The 26,612-nt window shown below is 47.8% G+C and overlaps 1 protein-coding gene across 1 annotated transcript in view; it reads left to right on the forward strand.

Moving 5' to 3' along the window:
• Positions 1 to 18,987, forward strand: part of AUTS2 (autism susceptibility candidate 2) — a gene marked incomplete at its 5' end in the record, with an annotated part of 1,396,921 nt that extends 1,377,934 nt beyond the window's left edge. Inside the window, 7 exons of the mRNA XM_006859845.1 lie at positions 1,435 to 1,464; positions 3,231 to 3,302; positions 8,934 to 9,075; positions 12,491 to 12,565; positions 13,376 to 13,459; positions 15,114 to 15,336; positions 17,733 to 18,987. Of these exons, the coding sequence (XP_006859907.1) occupies positions 1,435 to 1,464; positions 3,231 to 3,302; positions 8,934 to 9,075; positions 12,491 to 12,565; positions 13,376 to 13,459; positions 15,114 to 15,336; positions 17,733 to 18,969 (1,863 nt within the window). The remainder of the gene's footprint in view (positions 1 to 1,434; positions 1,465 to 3,230; positions 3,303 to 8,933; positions 9,076 to 12,490; positions 12,566 to 13,375; positions 13,460 to 15,113; positions 15,337 to 17,732) is intronic.
• Between the last annotated feature and the right edge of the window lie 7,625 nt (positions 18,988 to 26,612).

A 26,612-nucleotide genomic window follows, 5' to 3' on the forward strand; every position in this document is an offset into this window, starting at 1 on the left:
GGGTGAGCTTGTTAAGACAGGTCATCCGAGGACAATGTTTCCAGAAAACAAGTGCGTTGCTCTCCTGTGGCCCTGCAACCCCGGGAATGGCTTCATAGTGGCCGCTGTGAACTTGTGTGCCATTTTTTCGACCTCTCCACCTATAGCTCCTTAACATTTCTCGCTCACACACAAAAAAACAACTGCAAAATGTTTTGAATAGGAAAGCACTGAACACTTTTCTTTCTGACCAGATGAAAACATAAATAACATAAATAACATACTCAACCATTTCCATATGGACCATTCGGTGGTCTTGATTACATTCACACTGTTGAACTGTTTTTACTATCCTGTGCCAAGACATTCTGCCCCATGAACATAATACTGAATTGCCACCCCCACCCCCAAGTAGCGTAGTGGTTACGAATCAGGCTGCAAACCTCAGGGTCAGCAGTTCAAAACTACCAGCTGTTCTGCGGGAGAAAGATGAGTCTTTCTGCTCTCGTAAAGATTTACAGCCTCGGAAACCCTGTACATGGTCGCTGTGAGTCAGAACGGACTCCACGTCACATAACAACAGCTCCCAAGTAACAACTCTCCCTTGTCTTCCTCCCTGAGAACAACTAATAATCTATTTCCTTCATTCACATAAGGGAGCTCTTAAAGTAGTCCTCGACTTTTACTATGGGATGTGCTCCAGAGCCTTATCAAATAGCCAGTCTGTTTTGGTTCCATCGTCTACTCATAATCTGTTCTTCTACCAACTTCCTCAACGTTGTTTGCTAGATCTACTCTTGTCTCAATTTGTTATTTGCATTCATTTTTATAGTAAGTGTGCAGAAAACAGTAAAATGAGTACCTCTGACAATGTTGTCTTTTTCCCTGGGTAAGGGCAGTCAGAAAGTGATACCCAAAGTTAGGTAGAAGTTTAAAAAGGACTCAACTATGTAAGTCTGTTTACGATGTCCAGTGAACTGCTTTATATGTCTGGTTCGTCTTAGTGATAAGCAGTCGTCAAATGAAGGGGAGTGTAAAGATAGCTGAGTTGTTCTGACCGTTGTCAGTCCGTCCACCCACACCCACCCCATACCATTATCATCTTGTCTAAAGCTAGCTCCGTTTGGTATGGTTTGGAAGGGTTACTCACACTGATGAAACTCTGCTGATGTGTGAAGTAAGTGGATCCTGGAGCCCCGAGGGCAGATTGCTGCTGATTGAACTTCTTCTGGGGTTCCTCAGTGTTGATGCGCCCACGCTTATGAGGTGGGGGAAGGGAAGGCTTGGCACTTTTGATAGTGTGAAAATGGGTTAATTATTCTCTAAAAGGCCTTCATTTAAAAGTAAAATTCTAACATTTTAATTTCCCCTCCTAATGAAGCACTACAAATTTGTTAATTAGAGCAATTGTTTGAGTGACAGGCGTATAACCAAGTTGTCATTTTCTTTTCACAGTTGACAGATCCTTTCAGACCCATGCTACGGGTAAGAACACTTCTTTTAGAACGGTCGCGCAACCTTTCTTTGACTCCCTGTGGGTTAAAGAACCAGTCCTAGTCCATGACAACGAAACTAGCCAGAGACATGTCTCCGTGAACGGCGGAAGTTAGGTCTTTCAGGGGGTGGGGTGTAGCTCCTTCCTCAGTGGTATTGTTTTCCAGTGTGCAAGGAAGCCAGGTCATCCAAGGTGGGAGGATGGGGAGAAGGGCAAAAAAAAAAAACCAGTAAAATTCATCTCAGTCAAACTGTCTTACTTGACAGTTCTTGTAGAAGGGTGTCTAAGGCTAGAGGTCTAGAGGTTGGTTTTAGGGTTTCCCTTACTTAACTCTCCTTGAACCTAGAAATTACTGGTATAAACCTATATTTATGAGACGGGTTCAAAAGTGTGTGGAAATGAAATGAAAAGATAATGGAATTTCTCCACCAACTCTCCTTAGCCCCCTCATATTTATCGATGGCCGATGTCTCCCTCATTCTGCATTATGTAGAATGAACTTGGCACAGACATTCGACTTATTTCTCTGGTGCAGAAAACGGATGCTGTAAACGTTGGTTGCAACAAGTGGCTTTGGGCATCTGAGGGGGTCTAGTTAGATAACCTTAGAAGGAGTGGGTGAAAGCTGGCAGGGCTACATGTGTGTGAAGAGGTTAGGTGATGAGTGCAGGGGATAGGATTCATTTCTAGCTAGACTTGAACCCATTTCTGGTGGGCTAGCGTCAGCAAGTTGGATTTCTCCAAAGGGAAAAGAGGAAGGATTTTGTCTTCACTTAAGGAGAGATGGCATAGTGTCTGTAACCGGAGAAAACCCGTAATTAAATAACAAGAGAAAAGAGCTGACCCAAGACTTGGGTTGAAGTATCAGTTTCAGAAGTAACTCTCTCCCGTGGAAACCAGAGCTCCTGTTGTTTGCCGAGACAGGATTAGGATGGTGTTTCTGCTTCTCCTCCATGCAGTAGTTACTGAGTGGTGGGATCAGTTCATTAGCAGGAATACAAATGAAGTGGAACGCTATGGTCCCTGCCTCTGGATGATCCGACAGAAAACACGCACAGTGACCCTAATGCGTGCAAAGCAAAGGCGTGGGGTCATTCAAGGGAGCTGGACCCATAGACTCCTCCCCAGAGGGGCGGCTTGATGTCTGCAGAGGCCTAAATAGGGAGCAGGATTGCATTCTTGCTTCTCTTTTCCTCATTCCCTTACAAAATGAACAGTGCCCACCCCCAGGAGTGTGGGTGGCTGGCAGTCAGTGAAACACTTGTGAGAATTGTGCTTTCCAGAAAACAAGGTGGATTTCTTTGCACCATGTTGGGAGTTTATTTTTTTTTAAATATGGTGTGGGGTGAGGTTCTAAGCCCTCTGGTTTTGATTGGAGCCACAGGCATTTCTTAATCAGCTCTTTGGGTATGAACTGCAGATTTGCATGACAGCTTGGCTGCTTTTGTTTGGAAGACCACCAGGTCTTTGTAGGCCACCAAGTTACTACCAGGTCAGCCATTTGGCCCCAGGAAAGAGACAGGTGGGGTGGGGGTCCCCAAAGTTGAGCTCAGGTTCTGACTAGGTTGGTCCTCCAAGCGGATGTAGAGGCCATGTGCCTGGGGCTCCCATAGTCCTGGTCATTAGGAGTGGACAGAACTACCTACTTTCAGGAACAAACTGCTGGGGCCAAGATCCACGGCAGACTTTGGGGGAATCAAAGTTGGTTATTGCTCTTGCGTCTCCATTTTGACCACGATGTTCTTTCTTGTTCCAGAAACCAGGGAAGTGGTGTGCTATGCATGTCCACATTGCCTGGCAGATCTACCACCACCAACAAAAAGTAAAGGTCAGTACAGGTGTTCCGATGGAGAGGAGGGGTGTGGGGGTCTGTCTGTCTGTCTATGGGTGTGTGTCCCTGTGTGTATATGTATGTATGTGTGGTGATCTGTTTACTGAGAACCTGCTCCCAGCAGCATTACGAGTCTGTACTTGAGGCACCCACAGGCCAGAAGGACCCAGTTCCTTTTGGAAAAACTTCAGAAATCTTACCATTAACCAGGGAAGCCACCCGCAAATTAACAGATGTAAAACATATTAATTAATAAGTCCCTGGTGGTTTCTTTCCTTCTGTGTTTACAAAAATGGTTTAATTTTGTCATCTTCTTGATCCAAGGTATATAAGTGTGGATTTGAATTCTAAAATAAAGGCTTTAGAATTTTAGTTGCAGTGACCAAGAGTTTAGAAGAAGAAAGGCTTAAGAATGAGAAGAAGGTTTGTTTTTATTTGTAAGAATTGGTGCCATGGTTTTCACTCTCTGGCTTTGGGGAAATGATCATTAATGGTAGATAGAAAGGCAGTAATGAGGAACTTCCCTTAGCAGTGTGGACTGGTCCAAACCACTCTTCCAGAAGGGGTAGTGTGGATTTGCAGTTACCTGTAAAGGAATCTAGTGACAGTGGTTAAGTACTTGGCAGCTAACTGAAACGTCAGCAGTTCGAACGCATCATGAAGAAGATGTGGCAGTCTGCTTCGGTAACGATTTAACACCCTGGAAGCCCTGTGGGGCACATTTTACTCTGTCCTTGTATAGGGTTGCTATGAGTTGGACATAAAAGTAGTGAATTTTCCAGTGGTCTGTGCAGCCAGTGCCGAGGGTTACACCACAGTCAGACTGGAGAGTTACCTTTTCTTGTTTCCATTCAGTACCAACCATACTGGTGAATACATTCTGCCACTGGCCAATGTCTTTTGTTTATTTTGAAATCTTTCCCTGGTTTTTTTCTTAATGTTATATTGTGAATTATGTGATAGTTTACATGGAAAAACATTAGTTTTACATTCATCCTACCGTATATCATTTCATTGCCATGGTTAACAATCCCCTCCATGCATCATCAACCAACCAAAGGGTATACCCTGCAAGCCTGATCCCCGGTCATCAGCACACAGCCCCTCTCCATCTCTGGGTCTAGAGTCCCCAGCAGCTCCATCTCTCCATGTCATCGTCTCTGCCTCCATCTCAGGCATCGCTGCTTCTCTGGGTAGGATCTCGCACTCTGCTCTTCTCCCTTGATGGTCCCAGGGACCTCCGCTCCTAGATTGAAAAGTTAATCACTCCCCTCCTTGCTACAAAACGTCTACCTTTCTTTCCCTGTATTTTTGGTGAAAAGTATAGACAGCAGATTAGGTTTCCATTCTACAGTGTCTCCATGTAATAACGTCAGTGACGGTGACAACATTCTAAACACATAACGGCCTCTTTGTTGTTCCCTTCCCATTAACTGAGTCTCACTGACACCCAAACTTTCTTGTCTTTGCTTTAGAATAGCTGCTGGTCTCATATAGATCCTTTAAAAAAAAAAAAAAGAAAGAAAGAAATCAGTACTGCGGAGTGACATGCTTTGCTTTTTGAGTTAACCTGCTCTGTAGTTAAAAGGTGACTTCAGGATAATTTCAGTTCAAGGTTAGGAGTATGTCAGGACAGTTGGTTTGAGGATCCCTCCAGTCTATTGGATCCAGTACGTCTGGACTCACTGAGAATGTAAAATTCTGTTCCACATCATCCTCCCTTTCTGCCTGGATTCACATGCTGTGACCCTGGTCAGAATGTTTGGCAGTGATAGCTGGGCACCATCTAGGTCTGGTCTCAGGATGGCAGAGTCAGTGGTACCTGGAGGGTGTTTGGGTCCGGTCCCTTCTCCAGGCCCATGGGAACCAGACATTAGTCATTAATTGCATCTTAGATGACCACTTGCAGGCTTAGATGCAGACACGACTCACCAAACTGGGGTGTAAAACGTAAACTTTATGAACAGTTTGAGGCCACTTGACTGAGTTATCCCGTGTGACTGACTCATCCTAACTCGGGCATCTATTGGTGCAGTAAAGAAAAGATTAAGAACTCTTAGAAGGAGCCAGCTGTGCCCATTGGTGTTAGGGAACACAGTAGCAACTCCGGATTGTACAGAGTGGACCCTTACAGTCTGGCTGTGTATGGGAAAACAGGAGAAACCCACCAACCAAGTCATCCCAGCCAACTTCATCGAATCCCTATCTTCATGAACAATTTTTCTTTCAACTCCATAGCATCTGTGAGCTTGATCCATGATCAAGAGAAAACGTAACAGACCTGGAAGCAAAGAGGGGAAAACCAGGCAGCATGGAGGCTAGGTGACTAAAAAGAAACAGGTTACAAGTTTCAGAACACACCTGAGTAGATGAAGTCTGGAAGATACTGTGCTGCGGTTGCCAAATACCGGTCTTTTTCATAACTTCCCATCAGTGAGTTTTGCTCACTCTTCCTTTATTGGGTGTTTGTTGTTGTTAAGTGCCGTCGGTAGGCAAGGTTTAATTAGGAACCTTTATTGTTTAGCTTAGTTAGAAAGCGGGTGTGCTCCAAAGAGCTAAGTAGATTTTGATACTTAGTTCAATTCACTCTTGGTTCTGGATGACGGGCTTAGCAGAAGTGTAGGTAAAGCGGCACGCCATCCCTGGTAACCCTTTGGCTTAAACGCAATGAAGGATGTTGACTACACAGCTCCCTTTCCATCAAAGGGTCCCCGGTGACTAGAACTTTCATTATCCCAATTCAATTAGGAAGACCCCTGGAACATGAGATGTTCTGCACATCTTCCCTTTTCAGCAAACTGGCTGTTTTCCCTAGGCTCCGTTCTGCTCCGTGGACCTGAGTTGTGGTTAATGGGACTGTGTTGTGTACCGTGCAGTGGCAGCACTTGATAATTTGGCTCCCAAATGAAAGGAGATAGGCAGAGGAGTTGTATAGATTTGTAGTGAATTAGAAGCTGAGTTTTGGAGTTTGACTATTAAGTTTGGAGGACCACTTTTGCGCTCATATTCCCTGTTAGTTGCCAAGTCTTTACTGAGCAAGTTCCCACCTGCAGGCTACTGAGCCAGGCTCAGAGTGGACAGACATGGTTGTCACCTGCCTCCCAGGTGCTGAGAGCGTGTGCACAAAGTGTTGTGTGCCTCCCAAGGGGTTTTGCTGCCAAGCTGAGGAGGTTCTCAGAACTCAAACCAGATGCCACCATTCCCATTCTTGACACTTCCTGAGGGAGGCAGAGCCGAGCGCCTTTGGGCTGAGGTGGTGAGTGACATGGAGTGTCCTTTGAGCAGTTGGCAGCCACCCTAAAAGAGTTTTGTAACATTACCCGAGCAGGGCAGAGGCCAGGCCAAGGAGCCCAGGACCTGAGAAAGCCTGTCTGCGTACATGGCTGAGAAGAGGCACTCCTGACCACGCAACTATCCTGAGCATATTTCAACTTTCCTGATACATCCCATTATCAGAGTATGCACTGTGGTGTGGTGTTGTAGGAAAAACACTGGATTGTACACCGCAAGGTCAGTGGTTCAAACCCACCAGCTCTTCCTCGGAACATTTATATGTCCATCCCGCGGGCCACAGACTCATGTGGTCTGGCCCCACCAAGACAACTGCACCTCCAGTCATCGAAACAGAGCAGGTTCATTTTTAAGTTGCTAATTTTGCCCAGCCCACAAATATCCCAATGGCCCTTGGCAGAAACACGGTTCCCCACCCTTGCTATAACAGGATTGCTAGGAGTTGGAATACGTTGAACAACACTTAACCACAATAACAACAAACTGCAATGACTTTTGAAACCAAGCAGAGACTAGAGAGTGCAACGGAAGAGATGGTTCTCCCCAGCGTTAGTAAAGGAGCCTGAAGGGGCCAGGTGTGACTGGCCTCCACCTCCCAGGAATCAGCCTGGGACTGATGTGGAGGTCAATTCTCCATCCCCTGGTGAAGTGGTAGGAAGTCAAATGCTGCCCCCACACATTTTTTCCGTGCGTGTCAGTGTGCCCCACGGGGTCTTCAGTGGAGGATTTTGGGTAATAGATTACTACACTTTTCTTCTGGGAACCTTTTGCTTGACTGTTTTGTACCACACTGGGACTCCTCTGAGGTGCTTGGGTAGGTTGTCCGATCATTGTGTGTGGGAGATGAGTGGGACTCAGGCCTTCAGCAATAAGGGAACAGCAACCTTCCCTTGTCCCTTCAAATCTCATGCCAGGTGTATCAGATGCCAGTTTGTAGAATATGGCAAGGATTCACAGCAGGACACCAGAGCACGACTCGGGTGGGATGGACTGTGAACATCCGAGGAGACGGAGGAGTGGGAGAGAGTCAGAAGCAGGCTAAGGGCTTAGAAGGAGCGCGAGAGAGCAGCTCAGAGCTTCGGGTCTCTGAGATGCGTCCAGTCAGAGGTGGGGGCAGTGCCCGTGTGGGCAGCTGTAGCTGGTTCAAATATAAGACTTACGAATCTGGAAGGTGGAGCAACCTTGAGACCATGCTGTTGAGAGGGCGTTGTCAACCTCAAGAGGGCCAGCCTAGAAGGCGGGAAAGGAACCGTGGTGGCACAGTGGTTTAAGAATTCGGTTGTCCACTGAAAGGTTGGCAGTTCAAGCCCACCAAGCAGCTCCCTGGGAGAAATACCCAACAATCTGCTTCCATAAATTCTCATGCTGAACAGCCAGGATACCCCTGTGGGGCACTGTTAGTCTGTCACATGGGGTCACAGTTAGTCAGAATTAACCCTGGCACCTGACAACAACAACTGAGGAAGGGGAGCTGAAAGAACAACATGAGAGGCCGGATGAACGAGAGGAAATCGCGCCACGGAACTTTAATTGATGGCACCAGCTGTGCCTCAAGAGGGGTTCTTGGTGGTTCTCCGATTTTACTTACCACAGGAATTGTGGGAAGAACTGGTGATCTGCCGCCACAAATATGACAGCCTCAAAACCCTACAGGGCAGTTCTCCTCTGTCACTTGGGGTCCTTAAGGAGTTAGCATCTCCTCAACCACATGCAGCAACAGCAAAGAAAAGGAAAGATCCCATGAGTTCAGTGAGCACCCCTCCTCGGCTGTGGGTTTTCCTTCTCTCTTTCAATTCTTAATATGTTGCAATAATCATTTGAGGATTAGCTTGTAGGCATGCAGATATTTCTTCATAACTTTCCAGTTACTAATGTAGTGTGATCTATTAAAGTGTGGTGAGGAGTCGTTAAACAATTAATTTACGCCGCAAATGATTCACGTGGAAATCCTTAGTAAAATGAGCTCTGAAATACTCTCCTTTTCCAGCTTGCTAAAATGGGCTTCTGCAGTGAATTATAAAGGGGTGGCAGGAGGGGTGGCAGTTGGACTCCTTCGGATCTGGTCTGCCTCCTCGTCATAGAACCTCAGAGATCCCAAGAGTGTTGTCACTTGGCGTGTCTGATGGTGGACCCCTTGTATGTAGGTTGACCTGCTTCTCTGTCATCCGTTGTCTGGCAGCCCTCAAGCGAGGCATTCTCCTGGCATTCTGAATCCTGGCCTGGACTGGGATTGAGCAGAGGGCTCGCTTGGCAGTCTCTTCTGTCTGGCTCGAGCTGCTTGTACCTGCTGTGCCCCTCTAGTGATCCCACCTTTCTTGGCTCCCTTTGCCATTCCAGAAACAGATGCAGTCAGACCCACACAAGCTGGACTTTGGACTGAAACCCGAGTTCCTGAGCCGCCCTCCGGGCCCCAGTCTCTTTGGAGCTATCCACCACCCCCACGACCTGGCACGGCCTTCAACTTTGTTCTCTGCCGCTGGTGAGTATGGGTGAGTGGGACTGAGACTCCGCCCGTTCTCGGGTAGCTGAATAAATGATGTTTGTGCTCCACACTGCCAATCTCCACTGAAAATCACACCCTGGGCCCGCTGACAAGTCTGCGTGATAGCCCAGTGAAGGAAACGGAGCCTTCTTCATTGAAGGAAAACAAGGTCGTCTTTTCTTCGTGGGAATGCATATTGATTGCCGCAGCTGAGTCTTTGCTCCTATGTTAAACTGTCACTCAGAGGCATGTCAAATGCTGTTGAAAAAAGATGGGAGAGCTTGCAGGGGCACCTGGGAAGGACAGCACACCAGGCATTGATTAGGGTTTCAGTTGCCCTTCTTGGTGTACCCACAGAGTGCTCCGTAGTTTTGCACAAGGAATCTCCACCTGTGCTGTGTTCTGAGAGAGAGGAGAATTGCTGGTGATATGTTCTCTGGGGTATGGGTGAATCTCTTGGCTGCTGGTTCCTTCTGCTATAGAAGTTCACATGGCTGCCTGGCTGATTGTAACGAGGGAGAAGACAGAATTAAAACCACTAGAGAGGGCTGCTCGTTTCGGTTAGTCACTCCTCCTCCCTGTACCTCTTGGGTGTGACTTCTGGGAGTAAGAGGGGGATCGAGACTCTACCGTCCCAAGTGGCAGCATCCATTTCAGATCCAGGTGCCTACAAAGAAAAGGCAGTGGCTATAAGAGTTTGCACTTACTAAGTGCATGCAGGACTCCTGGAGTGGCGCTGTCGGTTAAGCACTGGACCACAGGTGAGTGGTCGGAACTCACCATCCACTCCCTGGAAATCCTTTACAAGGTTGCTGTGAGTTAGAAGCAACTTGACAGCACTTACCAACAATAACATAAGTGTATGCAGCCCAGGTGGCACAGTAGTTAAGCACTCGTCTGCTAATCAGAAGGGCAGCAGTTTGAACCCACCCAGCATGTCCACGAGAAATAACCTGGAAATTTGCTCTTGTAAAGATGGTTGTGCTGTTATTGGCCAGCAAGTCGGTGCCAACTCACAGCCATCCTGTGCCTGGTCCTATACCATGCTGACCCTCTACTTTACCAAGCATGAGTCCTTCTCCAGGGACTGGTCTCCTGAGAACACGTCCACAGTATATCCCCCTCCTTTCTAAGGAGTCATTGGATTTGATCTGCCAACAGTCCACGCCAACAGCATCATTCAGAGGCTTTGTTTCAGTCTGTCTTACTCACTGGCCATCTTCCATCTGCATATGAGGCCGTGGCCTAGGAAACCCTGTGGGACAATTCTTCCCTGTCACATGGAACCAACAAGAACCAGAATTGAATCGACAGCACCCAGACACCACCAACACCATGAAGGAAGAGTCTTTGGTAGACGAAAACCAGCCTCTTGGCCTCAAGGGTTTCTTGTCATGGGTCTTTTTCAAAGCTCTTTTTGGCCACTGTCCTGGCTCAGACCTCCACTCCAAGGACTTGTCACACATGGCCTTGAGCTCATTAGAGCCTCTCAGATCTTATACCTTCAAATCCAGCATGTTCGGTAGAAGCTGTTCTCCAGACGTGCGTCTTCTTGGGGCTCCCTGTGTCTCATCCGGAGGAACAAGCTTCATACCCAAGACTTGTTTTTGGTGGACCCAGGCTCTTCATTCAGGAAGAAAGAAATGCCACACTCCCCACCCCCACCCCCCAATGCAAGAAGTAATCATCTTCATGGACTTTCTTGCTAAAGCAGAACCCTGGAAGGTGGGTGGAATGTGCTAAGGTGCTGGTTCTGTTAAGGGACAGACATAAAGGTTCTGTTACTATGGACAAAACAGGAGTCCATTAAGAGCAATTTTTGGAAAGAGATAACATATTTTCCCCCGACGTCCATTGTATAGCCAATCAGATAAACTGCCTGCTTTCTGCTTCAATAGTCCTGGAACTGCAGGGCACCCAGTCTTGGGCTATGCAACACTCTGGTCTTCCTTGAAGCTTTAATTAGCATGTCCCACACAGACAGTATGAGGCCAAAATTTTATATAGCTGGCAACACAGTTAACACCTAATGAATATGCTGGACTCCATTCACTTGGAGGTGGTGGGGTGTCATTTTTGCACTTGCTGCGTGACAGTACCCATCTAGGATGACATAAGAGAACGGCTCAGCTCTGAGACAGTTGTGCTGACCCTCGATGTCCACAGAGCAGAGTGACCTTGTAGCGTCCTCCGTACACCCAGGCACACGAGCCAGGTGCCATCCCAGGAAGAGCAATCCCAAACAGAAACGGAGTTTTAATAGGATGTCAATAGGGACACCCCTCCTATGTTTAATCTGTGTTCCGGAGGGAATTTACATTTGTTTATAGAAGCTCAAACAAAACGCAAAGGATTATGGAACTGTGATTAGTAAACTCATGAATCCCAGCCCTGTGGACTCTTCCATTCTGGAAGCGCAGGCAAAGTAGGATCTGGTCCTACATGTTTATTTGGTGAAACATTGGACTGATGGTTTCATTTGCACACAATCGCTACATTCAGTCATGTTCATCTTACTGTTGGGCACTAATGCCTGAAATAAACTCAGGAGACTTTGGCAGGTCTCTTGTCCATAGCAAAGCCCATCTCCCTGATAACAGAGGAGGAAGTGTAGACAAAGGAAGTAGAAGGGAAGACCGCCATGATGTTAGAGCTGAGTTCCCTGGAAGGTAAAGAAAGACTGTTAATAGAGTACAAGATTTTCAGAGTCCAAAAGAAATTGGCTTTTCCTGGCACTGAAGTTTGACAGAAATGGAAGGGCGTCATCTCACACAAGTTACCTCAGCAGGATATGTTTCATGGATCCAGGACAAGTAGCCCTTTCTTCAAGTCTTCAACTAGCACATTCTACAGGGGGGTCCAAGCAGCTCAGTCAGATCCACAGCTTCTTGACCCCCCCACTTTCAAGCCAAAGATGAGAACATGTCTATTTTCCGAAACAGTGTTCCTCAGAGAGAAAGATTCGTGACCCCCGACAACTCTGTGAAGAAAGTATCCCAAACTCTTCTCCTCTCAGGGGATGAATGGGCCTGTGGTTAAGTTAATGGTGCCACAGACTCCCTTCAGGAGACACTTAGCTGAACACCTGCTTCTCCACACTTTTCTTGGCTGTTGAACTTCCCCGAACTCCCCCGACATGATTGAGATATCTCTAATATCGTATGTCGTCGTCTTAACAAAATAGAACTCTCTTCAGCAGCTACCATGTAGAGGAAAGGAGGTGACTCACTGTCTACTTCCTGACAAGGACATTGGAAGACATGTGTGTTGTCTGTAGGCCTGGTGGGCTTCAGTCATTCAGTCATGGCCTGACCACCAGGCTGTCTCTTCGGGGCCCTAAGCCAGAAGCCAGGTACACCGTAAGACGGTGGCTTCCTGTGATGTTTGAATTTTGTTTTCTTTGACCTCATAGGTGCTGCACACCCAACTGGGACTCCTTTTGGGCCGCCTCCTCATCACAGCAACTTTCTTAACCCTGCTCACCTAGGTGCGTTCCTTTATTCATCAGTAATGGGCACTGACCTGTGTCATTTAGAAAACCTTTGTCCACCACGCTCCTGGGTCTCCTCTACCTCAATACCTAAGGAGCTCTCCTCAGTAAGGAACTCCTGATAACAGGCCCCCACCGCCATGCCTTGGTACCTCGGGATATCCTGGTTCCCAGCAGCCTGCCCTTCCTTGGCCATCTGGAGAGCAATGGTAAACCTTCATCCCATGTCTACAGTCACCTGCAGGAGGTGGCAAGGCAAGATGACCAAGAGACATGTCCCGTTTTTCAGCAACTGTTTTTACTTTGCATTTCACGGCCCTGTTCCTTTCTCTCTTCCTAGTAAAGGGGTATTGCTTTGTTTCCTGCCTCTGTTTGGTCATCTGGTCATTTCTGCCAGTGTCCATGCAGATACAATGGTGTGCCCAGGGGTAGGGTAGATGGTCACACACAAGCTTTTGGAATTTCAGCTTTGAGAACTGTGTTTTCAGATACGGCCTTTCTCTTGCATTGGAGGCTTTCCCAAGCACACTAGAGCAGGGAGCCTGGGCAGGGTGAAACATACAATGTTGTGGCTTAAGTAATGTTCCCCACTGGACAAAACATGGGTTATAAAAGGCCAGAGAGAGAGAAAAATCACCCTCGGAAGCATTTTTGTAAACAAAAGTATGTCAGTTGAAGAGCAATGATACAAACTTGTCCAGAATCTGGTAGAGTTGCTGGTCAGGGCTGGGTGAGTGGGGCAGGCCACACATTTCCTGGTTCCAGGAGGGTCCAGTAAGCACTTCTTGTCTTCTGTCTGGTTTGCAGAGCCTTTTAACCGGCCATCGACGTTCACAGGCCTGGCAGCAGTTGGTGGCAATGCCTTCGGGGGACTTGGAAACCCGTCAGTCAGTGAGTACCTCTAGTTTCTTGCTTGCTGTTCTCCTGAGACCTGTATACAGCTCCAGACCGTACCGCGTAAAAGAGAACCATGCGCCTGGCCAACATGCTTAGAACATACCCCGAGTCCGTGAGGTTGGGAATGAATATCCTTTTCTAACGCAGCCACCATTGGAAGCATGGCCCACTGTTAATGTTTGTAACCAACGGCCAAGGCTGGTCATGTGGTTGGCTGAACTCCAAAAGGTTTATTAAAGTTCTTCGTTTAATCCATTGTCAGTCGGCATTATCCAAGACTTGGGCTACAACGCCCATTAGGAGTGAAGACAACTTTTCAATTTCGTCTTTGCTTTTGGCATGAGTGAAATTGAAAAGGCTCCGTGAGGAAAACCTGGCTTAGAACAGCCAAGCATTGACAACATCACATAATTGTGTACTAAGGAGAGATTGTTTTGTCCATATCCTGTTTTTTTTTGTACTGTTATAAAAAGTTTATTCTGAGTAGGAAAAAGAGTTGCCATCCTTGTGTGTGGTTTGGGTTCCTGAATATTGAAAACATTGTTTGGCTACCGGAACACCCAACTTGTTTACTTTTGTGCTATTGATAATTCTCCAGGTTTAAAATGCAGCTCCAAAGAAACGGCTACAATTTGGTCGTTATTCAAAATGTAACGTGGAGACCGGATGTACCTGTTTTAGGCCAGTGGGCCTGCCTGGTCTCTAATAACATTTGTTTCCGTTGATAAAGTTCGGGCAAGAATGTTGTTATTGGCTCTGGTAGCGTAGTGGTTACGAATCGGGCTGCGAACCTTAAGGTCAGCGGTTCGAAACTACCAGCGGCTCCGCGGGAGAAAGATGAGGCTTTCTACTCCCGTAAAGATTTATACCCTCGGAAACCCTGTACAGGGTCGCTATGGGTCGGACTCGACTCGATGGCACTTAACAACAACAACAACCATTGAGGCAGTTCTGATTCACAGCAACCCTGTGTAGGGTTTCTGAGGAGCGACTGGTGAGCTTGAACCACCACCCATGGGTTCAAACCTTGTGGCTGAGTGCTTATTTTACAGCGCCACACCAGGATTCCTGGCAAAAATTGTAGTCATATTATCAGGACTGTTTGGCAGGCAGGAGCAGACTTCGTGGCGCAGTGAGCTAAGCGTTGACAGTTTGATCCCAGCAGCCGCTCTGTGGGAGAAAGGTGCGGCAGTCTTTCTGTAAAGATGCACGGCCTCAGAAACCCTATGGGACGGTCTGTTCTAGTCTCAGTCACCTCGACAGTGGTAGGTTTGTGAGGTGGTGGGCAGAAGATGACCTGAACTCCACTCTGAGTCCCATCATCAAAGCACACCCTATGCATGCTCCACTGATGTGTTTGATAATGTCATGTAGGTACCTGTTGGGTCCCTTTCCTTTTTAATCCCCCCATTTCCCCGTTTGCCTTGGGTTTAAAAACAGAAAAGACAAAAATCTGTGAGCTACCTCTTCAGGTTAGGACAAGAGTTCCTCTAATGAATGTGTTAATCTCCTTTCCTTTTCCAGCTCTCAATAATATGTATTCATTTTAACTCTGAATGCTGTTAAGAGTTTTTTGGTAAGTACCTTCACTCTGGCAGGTTATATAATTTCTCTGAAACCTTTTTTGTTCTCCACTTCACCATTTCAGCACCCAACTCAATGTTCGGCCACAAGGATGGCCCCAGTGTGCAGAACATTAGCAACCCTCACGAACCCTGGAACCGGCTGCACCGAACGCCTCCGTCGTTCCCGACCCCTCCGCCCTGGCTGAAGCCAGGCGAGCTGGAGCGTAGCGCGCCCGCTGCAGCTCATGACAGAGATAGAGATGTAGATAAACGTGACTCCTCCGTTAGTAAAGATGACAAAGAAAGGTACGCAAAGAAACCGCTCTCGAGACCCAATGGGGGAGCCCACAATGCACCACGCACCAATGGAACCGGCCGTCCACCCTCCCTCCCTGCCCAGCCTCGTGCTTCTGCTAACCCGTAGCCACAGAGCCTTCACACAGCCCTGCAGTCCCCGAGCAAGTGAACACCCCAGGCCCCGTAGGACATCCTGCCTGCAGACCATGAGCTTAGGAGAGTGGACTATTACTGACTTCAAAGCAGTCCAGCATGGAGAACAGATGGTCCACCGGTCCTACGCCCACTAGCATGTCCAGATAGAACTCTTTCTCTAAAAGGCAGTGAGTTTGAGCCGTGGACCAGACACAACACAGCATGAATCAATACCATATTTGCTTTTCCAATCCGTGTAGCCCATTACCTCATCCATAGGTTTTTTTCTCTCGCTTTCTTTTTGTTTTCTTCTAGAAAGTCATGTTTGCATTGCCTCATTCTATTTCTCCTCCAGTTGTGTTCCAACTCCAATCCTGAGGGCTCTCAGATAACGAATGAAATTTTGCTAAACCTAGACTTAGAGAAATGTCAACAAACAGGGGTTTGGTTTCATTGGGTTTGGTTCACCCATGGGTGATTTTACTAACGCTTTTTCCCTCCTCTGTACTTGGTAAACCTCTGCCTGAAAAAGTAGTATCAAAGAGGAAACTGTTAGATAGTAGTTTTCTTACAGCATTCTTAAAAGTATGGCAGTGTTTTGTATTGTGTTTCGGTTTGGGTGTCTGGTTTTTGGAACAAATTGACTAGCAAAAGGGTACACCAATAAAACAAACGAACGTACAGTTGCCCTTGAGTTTATTCCAACTCACGGCAACCCACCTTCTATGTGTGTCAGACTAGACCGTGGTCCGTAGGATTTTTAATGGTTGCTTTTTCACAAGCAGATCACCAGGACTTTCTTCAGACGCACTTCTGGGTAGACTCAAACATCCAACCCATAGCGTGTTAACCATTTACACACCACCCAAGGTCTCCTAGTAGTACACAGGGTATGGCTTAACAGAAAATACCAAATTAGAATTTTCTTTTGGCACTTCAGACTAACATCTGACGCAAATTCTCTTTCCGTTTTCTTTACTGTGCAGAGCGTGTGTGTGTGCGTGCGTGTGTGCGTGCATGCGTGCGTGCGTGCGTGTGTCCCTCTTAGTAGTTTAAAGGCTCCACAGGCCCGGAATGTGGTATTTGCAGAGAGTTTCCTTAAAGACTGTGTGACACAAATCTCTTGACCAAACGGGAAGACCGTTCAGACATTAAGCCTGAGCAGTCACCTGCTAAAGTCACGCACACCTAGTGGTGGGCAGATGGGTCCCATTTCTCTCACCACCTGTCCCTGGTGAGAGAGTCATACGTGGCAGCAAAGCTTTCCACACTTTACCTCAGGGAGTCAAAATGGCCTCTTGGGTCCAAGCCTAGAAATGAAACTCCGAAATACAATGCTGCTTCTTGTCTTAACCTTTTAAACACTTAATGCTTTGCCTCAGCCTTTGCACATTGGCTGGAAACACGATTTCCAGAAGCTTCTTTTCTTCTCCCACGGCCAATGTCTTTGTCCTCAGTACTGACCCTGGTCAGTACTGAGCCAAGGCACCACTGCAGGGGTGTCCCTAAGCCTGACTTGGCTCTTCATCCCATTTTCCACGTTTCCTCTTAATTGCGTTGGCTGCCTGGTCCTCTTAAGACCCAGCCCGAGACTGGCCCCTGGCAATCCTGTTCCACCTTTGCCTCACAGGTGCCTTTTCAATTGGCTCCACTTGCTTTCTCCCTGTGAGTTTGTGCATTTACCAGCCTGCATTTCCTACTGGCTTTTTGCACCATCCTCTTCTCAAATTTTGGTTTCCTTATCCTTCCTGATGTGGAATGTCCTGCCACCTGACCACCACCCTGAAATACTGGGTTCCTTTAAGACCTTCCCTCCAGGTGCCACATCTTGGCTACATTCCTTTCTCTGGAGCTGGTGGTTTGTCCCGAGTGTCAGCAGTAAGAAGGTAAAATGCTTCATCTCCTTCATAGTGCCAGAAGTTGGAAGGAGAGTCTGGACTCTGAAAACATCCTTCTTCCAAGGAAGTGGTCCTGAGACTTGTGAATTGACCAGTGGGTCAGGTTCTGGCTTGGCCTTCCCGAATCTTCCTTGTGATCTTGACTAAGGCACCTGACTCTTAGAAGCTGAGAGCTGCCTTCCCCTTGGGCTCTCCCACTGCCCGCATTTCTAAGGAGGCACCCCTAAAGTTCTAACCGTTAGTTGAGGCAGAGTAGGGTGGCTGCTTGGGCCCTGTCCCCGGCCTCTTTTCTGGCCACATCTCATTGGTGCCCCCTGCAGGCCCACCACGTCTCATCGGCTCCCGTGTCTCTCCCTCTTTCCATCTCCCCAGGGAAAGCGTGGAGAAGCGCCACTCCAGCCACCCGTCACCAGCACCCGCCCTCCCGGTGAGCGCCCTGGGCCACGGCCGCGGCAACAGCGAGCCGCTCAGGGGGCATTTGAACACAGAGGCTCGCGAGAAAGACAAACCCAAAGAGAGGGAGCGGGAGCATTCGGAGTCCCGCAAGGACCTGGCCGCCGATGAGCACAAGGCGAAGGAGGGCCATGCGCCCGAGAAGGACGCGCACGGCCACGGCGGCGATGAGGCTAAGCAGCTGGCCCGGGGGCCGTCCCCCTATGTGCGGACCCCTGCCGTGGAGAGCACCAGACCCAGCAGCACTTCAAGCCGCGAGGCGGAGCCGCGCAAGAGCGAGGCGGCCTTCGAGAACCCCAAGAAGAGCTCGGAGGTCAAGGTGAAGGAGGAGCGTAAGGAGGAACACGACCTGCCCCCCGAGGCCGCGCCCAGCCACCGGGCCTCAGAGCCGCCGCCCCCCAGCTCAGCGCCCAGCGTGCACGCAGGACCCCTGGCCGCCATGCCCATGACGGTGGGGGTGGCAGGCGTCCACCCCATGAACAGCATTAGCAGCCTGGACAGGACTCGAATGATGACCCCTTTCATGGGCATCAGCCCCATCCCGGGCGGGGAGCGCTTCCCCTATCCTTCCTTCCACTGGGACCCCATCCGGGACCCCTTAAGGGACCCCTACCGAGAACTGGACATGCACCGGAGGGACCCCCTGGGCAGAGACTTCCTGCTGCGGAGCGACCCCCTGCACCGCCTCTCGACGCCCCGGCTGTATGAGGCCGAGCGCTCCTTCCGAGACCGGGAGCCTCATGACTACAGTCACCACCACCACCACCACCATCCCCCGCTCTCCGTGGACCCGCGGCGCGAGCACGAGCGCAGCGCCCACCTGGATGAGCGCGAGCGCCTGCACGTGCTACGAGACGACTGCGAGCACCCGCGGCTGCACTCGGTCCACGCCGCCTCCCTGGACGGACACCTGGGCCACCCCGGCCTGCTGACGCCCGGGCTTCCCAGCATGCACTATCCCCGAATCAGCCCTACCACGGCTCACCAGAATGGGCTGCTCAACAAGACGCCGCCGACGGCCGCGCTCAGCGCACCACCCCCGCTCATCTCCACGCTGGGGGGCCGCCCCGTCTCCCCCCGGAGGACAACCCCTCTGTCCGCAGAAATGAGGGAGAGACCACCGTCCCATACTCTGAAGGACATCGAAGCTCGATGAGGAGAGGACAAAGACACGGGAGACTTTGCCCACGAGCCAACGAGAGGACTCCTGAGTGATCAACAATGGACCATGGGGGCTAGGAGCTCCCCCAGCCCTTCCCCTTGTAAAAAACAAAACAAAAAATGTATAGACTCAAGCGCAAATTTTGAAATGTTTTTGTATCTTCTCTGTTGAAACTTTTCAGCTCTTTCAGCCATCTGTTCTTAAGTCTTTTAAACACTTTTTATTTTTTCTCCTCCTCTCCTATAAAATGTTTGATTTGAACCAAAACAGTGAAGACAACAACACACCATTTTGATGATGATTTGGGGTTGGGGGGAGGGGGCAGGGGAGTTCACACAATCCACCGTGCAAAACTGTTTTCTGGTCAAGAAGGGAAGGTCTGTACATAGTTCTGTAAAAAAAAAAAAAGGAAAAAAAGAAAAAGAAAGGAAAAAAGAAAAAAAATTGATTCTTGGGCTAATGGTTCATATATGCAAAAGGGTAAGATGAAAGCTTTACTTTGTACAGATGTAAATAGATAAAGATTAAGTAACATAATACATTAATACTTCTTAAAATGTGCTATTTGCAAACTTAATCTCAGTGAACACAACCTGTGTTCCCATATATTGCGATAGACAGCTAAACCCTTCAACTATGCAATGAATCTTAGGGCTTTTCACCAAAGCCCGCCTAACTCAAAGGAGCCTTTTCCAATCCATCTACAACATACTTAAGGTCATATTTTCCCTGAACAAGCGCTTACGTGATATGACTGTTTTCCTTGCTTGCTTTTTTCCCAATGGAGAAGCATCCTGAGATTGGAGCCCAGGCGGAAACTTTGCATCTGAAATTGCTCCCCCTATGGGATTGCATCTGAAATTGCTCCCCAGTAGGAGGGGCCAGATGCAGCCCCCTAAAAAGGTAACTGAGGAAATAAGCAGTCAGGCCAGGGAGGATGACAGTTGTCAAGATGCCAACATCTGGGGTGGGTGACGGCGCCTGTCAGACCCAAGACAGGTTGCCAGGAGCCAGTCCCCACGGGTCACGGGATGTCACACACACATAGTGCGGGAACCCGCTTTGTTCAGTGTGTTCTCTTTCATATCTGTACACACTTCCTTGTTTGGCAACGCCAAGTCAGTTACACCCAAACAGATCCTGAAAGGAAGCTCTTCAGGTTTTCTCAGATGATGGATATGTTTTCACGGTACCCGAAAGCGAGTGAGTTTCAGGCGCATACCTATTCCTGCAACTCATCGTATTTCAGTTGGTAAGAAAGTGTGGGGGTCAGACCTCGTGTAGCCTTGGAGAGTTACAAGAGAGGGTGAAAAAAAAGAAAGGTGGCAGAAAAGTCCAGTGTGTGCGTGTGTTTTTCAGTTTGCCTCAACTCAGCGTCTCTTCATACTACTTTTATAATACATTAAGCCTCTTGTCTACATAATTTGGAGAGAATATGACTTTACTAGCAGAGAAAATACAATATATCTTGTCTACTGGACTGTAAAATATATGTATGAAATAAAAATTAGTTCCATTTGGTCTTCTAGTATATTAAAGTACTATCTGACGTTGTTATCCTGTTTTTGCAAAAAAAAGAAAAAAGAAAAAAACCAACCAAAAAAAAGTTAACTACAGACCATTGTTTCTAATAAGCAGAGAGATCTATTTTAGTAGTTAACTGGAGGTTTAGTTGAGACCTTCAGATTTTGTGAACTCCAGATGTTGTGCAGTGTTTTGGGGTTTTCATTTTGTTTTTTTTGTTTTATTTTTTCTTTTAGTTTTTTTTTTGGTTGGGTTTTGATTTGGTTTGGTTTGGTTTTCCTAAGACAACAACTTTAAAATAAAATTAAAAAAACAAAAAAAAAAAAACAAAATCTCCAAGGAATATGTACACTGGAACTTTAGTGGTAGTTTTCAGTATTGTAAAGAGATTGTTCTATACAGACCTTTTGCTGTTGATCCTGTATGTAATAAAGTCCTTTCTAGATCTTATGTGAAAAGAAAAGTGCACAGACTGAATTTTCAGCATGTTTTCATCGGCAGAGACTCCTTGTGTAATGTAAAGTGTGCCATGTTATTAAAAAATGTGAACTAAGCTTCCAGCTGCTTGTTTCTGTGGGTCACCATCATTACCCTTAGGATAGAAGCAACACTGGTAAAAAGAAACTCCCGGAAGTCTGTCCGTGGGAGATCAAAGGCTGACCTATAGTAGCTGGCCATCCCACGCACCCAGCTCCACAGTCTGCTGGTGATGTTCTAAAAACTGTTGTATCCACATCCGTTGTAGAGAAGGTTTCATTTGTTGGAAAACAAATGCTGTAAAAGCCATGGAAAAGGTATTTCTGGGTGTTTTAGAAGGAATGTACCAGTAGGCCAGGACTGGGTCTTCAGCTTTGTCTGCAGTGATGAGAGCTCTTACCCCAGACCTCACTATGGTCTTTGCCTTTTCCTTTGCATTTCGGTCTGTGCATTGGTGTGTTGCTTCAGACCTCCCAGGCATCTGTCTTCCTGTCTCTACTTTTTTCTCTGTCTTCCTGGAGTTATATGGTCAGTCCCTTGTCAGTCTGAAAGTATCTCCACATCCTTCAAAATGTTAAGTGCTGTTGAATCGGTTCCGACCCATAGCAACCCTGCACAGGGTTTCCAAGGCTATAAATCTTTATGGGAGCAGCTGGTAGTTTCGAACTGCTGACCTTGCGGTTCACAGCCCTATTCGTAACCACTAACACTGCCAGAACTCCTTCAAAATAGGTTTTGTTTTTCAAAGTGCAACAACTTTATTTTCCTGTGCTGGCCCCATGAAATGGCTGTTTGGATGAGGTGGTCTGGGTTGATAGCCGTATCTTACTGGGAAAAAAAGATCACATTAGCAGGATGGAGTGTCTGCCAAGTGGGAATTAGAAATGGAAGTAGGCAGAATTTGGGGACTGTGCATTTGGGGTGGTAGTACTGTGACTTCCATATAGGATTTGTGTGAAGCTCAGGGCCTCTTAGGAAAAAAAGGGTCTCTTGGCTCAGGGGCAATGGGCTGCAAGACTAAAATGCTAATTGGTGGACGAGGGGAAGAATTGGCCCCACATGAGGCAGCTGTTTTTCTGTCAATTTGACTCCCAGACTGGAGGGAAAATGACTAGGTTGGAAAATAGTCTAAACACTGTTTTTCCAAGTCCAAGTGACTTTGTGTTTTTGGAACCTTCTAGACCTTCACCATGAGTGGCTGTTTCTGGCAGTGTACCTCACTGCTTTGTGTTGTCCATGCGTCTCTGTCCTCTCACCATCTTCATTGTCAGAAACCGGAGCAGTCTAACATCAATCACGGTATTGCATCCCTGGGGCTTTCTTCATCCAAACCTTTGCATATTTTCCCTCTGATTACATTCAGCTCCTCAGCGTTGATGGGTACCAACACCAATTTGATTTCCCGCTAAGCTATAGATGCTCTAATTATCTTCACAATCTCTGGCTGACAATGATCTTGTTACCTTCTAATGGTACATGACAAGTAAAATAGCAAATATAATGATGCGATAATCACCATTTTGGATGGATATTTGCAGCATTTGCTGTGAATTCTTTTTCTGACTCCATCAAGGCAGATAAGGGAAAATAAGGCATTGTCAGTGTTTGGTACTTAAAAAGTTTACATCAGAATTTTGCCTTGTGTTTAGCATGAGATTGAGGTGCCTTCAAGATCCTTTTGTTTGAATCCAAACTGAAAGTCATTTAGAACCCGGCATTAAATCAGTTACAGGAAACAGGATAACAAAAATAACATGGACTTTGTCTAAAAAGTGTGCTAGTTTATAAACGCATTTTTAAAAAATCTATTGAAAGAGCAATTTCTTAAAAACGGTTAAGATTCTAGTTTATTTATAGAGTTACTTATCAGAAGATGATCACCAAAGGTCAATTCCACAGTGCCAAATGGCTGGCCTTCCTCTGTGTGCTAAATGCCATCGAGTCAGATCCAATTCATAGGGACCCTTCCTAGGATTTCCAAGCCTAAATCTTTACAGAAGCAGAAAGCCTCATCTTTCTCCCAAGGAGCGACTGGTAGATACGAACTGCTGACCTGTGGTTAGCACCCCAGCACTATACTCCCAGAGCACTCCCAGTTTTTAGCATCTCAGGTTGAGATGAGAAGGAGCCGGTGCACCCTGACCATCTAAGGCCGGTATCCAATGACGGAGTCCCTGCCCAAGTGGAAAACAATCCAGTTGGGTCTGGGAACTGCTGTACCTTGTTGTTGGTGATGTTGAGTAAACCACAAACTGGAACTTGGTCTGATACATAAAATGGAACCATCTGGACACTACATGGCTTAGCCAGGCCACCAGCCCAGCAGACGTTGGGATGCATAGACTTGTCTCACCTGCCCTCGTCCCAAGGACTGAAAAAGACCCAAACGGGAAAATAAAGAGTTTGTTTTGCTGAAATGAACTCAGTCCAATCACAATGTCCTGAAGATTCTTGTTATGAGTCGGTTGGCAGTTCTGGCAGGACGTAAGTGGGGTGGTGGTGGTTATGTGCCGTGGAGTCGGTTCCAACTCATAGCGAACCTGTACAGGGTTTCCGAGCCTGTAAATCATTCCGGAAGCAGAAGCCTCATCTTTCTCCCGCGGAACAGCTGGGAGTTTCAAACTGCTGACCGTGCAGTTAGCAGCCCAATTTGTAACCACTACACTAACCAGAGCTACCAGAGTGGGGATGGTAGGTGATTTATCCGGAGTGGTCCCTAGTCCCTGGTCTTGGCACTTACCACCTTTGAGGAGGTGAAACTCCGTCAGGGTCTGGCTACTGGCCCATAAAACACTGGCACCTGGCCCACACAGTGTGGAACTGGCTTTTGGAGATCTCTGGGGTTAACAGAGGACACCGGACTCAAAGTCTTCGTGAAACCCACCTTCCTGCCCCAGTGTGGTCTGGGCAAGTCGGCTTCTGTTTCTTCGTCCACAATTTGGGTTTCTCAGGTGACACTGCCGCATTCTTTGGATGTGCAGCTCCGCTGAGCTTCAGACAACCCTTTAAACCTATTTTCCTTCTTTTACTCTGCACCATTAATTTGCCTTTCCAACGTCTCCTGCCAACATACTGCCCCCAGGTAACAGCAGGATTTCCCAGAAGGCCCTTGGGTTGGGATATTAGCCACCCTGCAAGATCCAGCTCAAAGACCTACTCTTTCTCATGTCAAACCCTCTCTTTTGGACCCCTTTCACTTAGCTCTCCTGTTCTGGGGTCCATAAGGCTCTGTCTTCATTCCACTACTGGATTGGCAGGCCCTCAGGGCAGAGATCTGGGGCGTGTGGGCCCCAGGCCAGGCCCAGTACTAGATGGCCTGGGAGCCATGGCTACCCCTGGGCTTGTTTCTCTGTAATCCACGATCATCAACACATCATGATTCACACCTGAAACATCTGATGAACTCATGCCCTTCTTCCAGGCAACCAACCCTGATTTCTTTTTTTTTTTAATGTTTCATTGTGAATAGTTTATATGGGAGAACATTAGCTTTACATTCATCCTATCATATATTATTTCACTGCCATGGTTACAATCCCCTCCATGCATCATCAACCAACCAAAGGGTATATCCTACAAACCCTGATTTCTTGATTCCACTCTCTGCTCATTGTCATTTTGTTACTTTCATGCTGGTTTTAACCAGTACTCCATTTCCCAGCCCTTGAGAAACATGGGTCCCAATCCCCAGCTGGAAAACAAGTATCGTGGACAGTTTTAAGGCAGGATGAGACCCATTTAGGGACCCTGGTGGCTCAGCTGATTACCAAAAGCCCAGCCGTGAGCCCACCAGCCACTCTGGGGAGAAAAATGTGGCAGTCTGTTCCTTGGAAACCCCATGGGCAGATCTACTCTGTTCTGCTGATTGTACGTGGTTGACACTGGGTTTTGGGGGGCTCGCATCTCGAGTTGGCTCCCAATTCACTATGTCCTTGTGCACGACAGGACTGGACCGCTGTGATCCATACGTTTTCAAAGGCAGATTTCCAGGTCCCTCTGGGGAATCCATGTTCATCTGGAAGCTCCACGGAAACCTGTTCGACACCCTGGCAACATCACTCCTGCACTCACGGATGGATGGGAGCTGCACAGAGGTGCAGTGGCTGGGACTCGAACTTGGGTCTACCACTGAGCCATCATGATGTCTATTCCCCAACTTCTACCCAGGCTACATGGTCTCTTTCCTAACCTCCTGCCAGCCCTGATGACACAACTCCAAACACCCTTTGACTTCGAGGTCACCAGGGTGGAGCTTGAGCTCCCTTCCATACGCTGCACCCCTGGTATCCGGAGCCCTGTCATTCCTCAAACACCCTGGGCACTCACACATTGTTTTTGTTTCCTGTTACCTCTGGCACTTACTCAGGGCCACCACTTCCATGTAGCCTCCCCATGACCCCTTGTCCCCACCCAGTCTCCTGCATAGCGCAGTGGGTCCCCCAGGGTGGACCCCCCAACCAGCACCAAGCAGCACCTGGAACTTGTTAGAAATGAAAATTCACTGCCTCACCCCTGACCTACCAGATTAGGAACTCTGAGGGTGGAGCCGCAACGTGAGCCCCATCCTCCAGGTGATTCAAATAGCGTGGATTTAGATCATGTGGGAAGACCAAGCGGAAGTCCTGGCCAAAAGTTGCCAGAAAAGCCCAGATACAGAGCCTGCTCCCTAGAAGAAAAGCTACAGTCTCTTGGATGCCAGTGTGATCCTTGCTCCTGCTGACCAGGAAGGTAGAGTCATGTTTGAGCCACATTGGCGTTTTCTGCTTCCACCCAGTTGCCAGTGAGTCCATTTCGACTCATGGTGCCCCATGCGTGTCAGAGTGGAATTGCACTCCATGAAGTTTTCAATGGTTGGTTTTGCAGAAGTAGAATACCGTGCCTTTCTTCCCTGAGAAACTCTGTATGGTCTTGAACCGCTAACCTTTTGGTTAGAAACCATGCAAAGTAACCAGGGCCACCTTTCTGCTTCTGGGTCTATTCCCCTCCTCGTTGGTATAGCCTTGCTAATTCACGAAGCACCAACAGGTGAATTGGGCACAGGTTTGGATAATGAAAGGAACCAACTTTAGCTGAGTGATTTTTACAAACCCAGCACTATGTGTTCTTTGTGTGTTATCTCCCTTCCTGATCAACTGAGGGGTCAGTACAGTGTCACCCTCATTTAGACGAGTGAGAAACAGAAAGAGGAACTCATTTACCCATGTTCAAGTGCATAACTGGGATGTCTCCCCGGGCATTCTCGTTCGAGTGCCTGCCCTGTGCTACCATGGAGCTAATTCACCACATAAACAGCGATGCAGGGCATCGTGCATTTGTAATCAGCACATAGCGATGCCAGGCTGCCTGGGATGAATGAATTGAGTGAGAAGAACAAGGGAACGTGCGCATGGTCCAGTGGAGAGGAAGTTCATGAACCAGAAATGATGAGTGATACACATCATTCTGCTGTGGCACTGTGGGTTAATGCGCCAGACTGCAAAGCCATTTGAACTGCAAGGTCAGTGGTTCAAGCTCACCAGCTGTTCCTCGGAAACCCGCTATGGGTCGGAACCACACCAGGACTCCACAGGAGCATGGAAATACTCAAAGTACAGAAAATGATTTAATGAACCTGTGAAATCCTCCGTGTCAAGAGA

Source organism: Chrysochloris asiatica, unplaced genomic scaffold (genome assembly GCF_000296735.1).
Source record: "Chrysochloris asiatica unplaced genomic scaffold, ChrAsi1.0 scaffold00034, whole genome shotgun sequence".
NCBI classification, from domain to species: Eukaryota; Metazoa; Chordata; class Mammalia; order Afrosoricida; family Chrysochloridae; genus Chrysochloris; species Chrysochloris asiatica.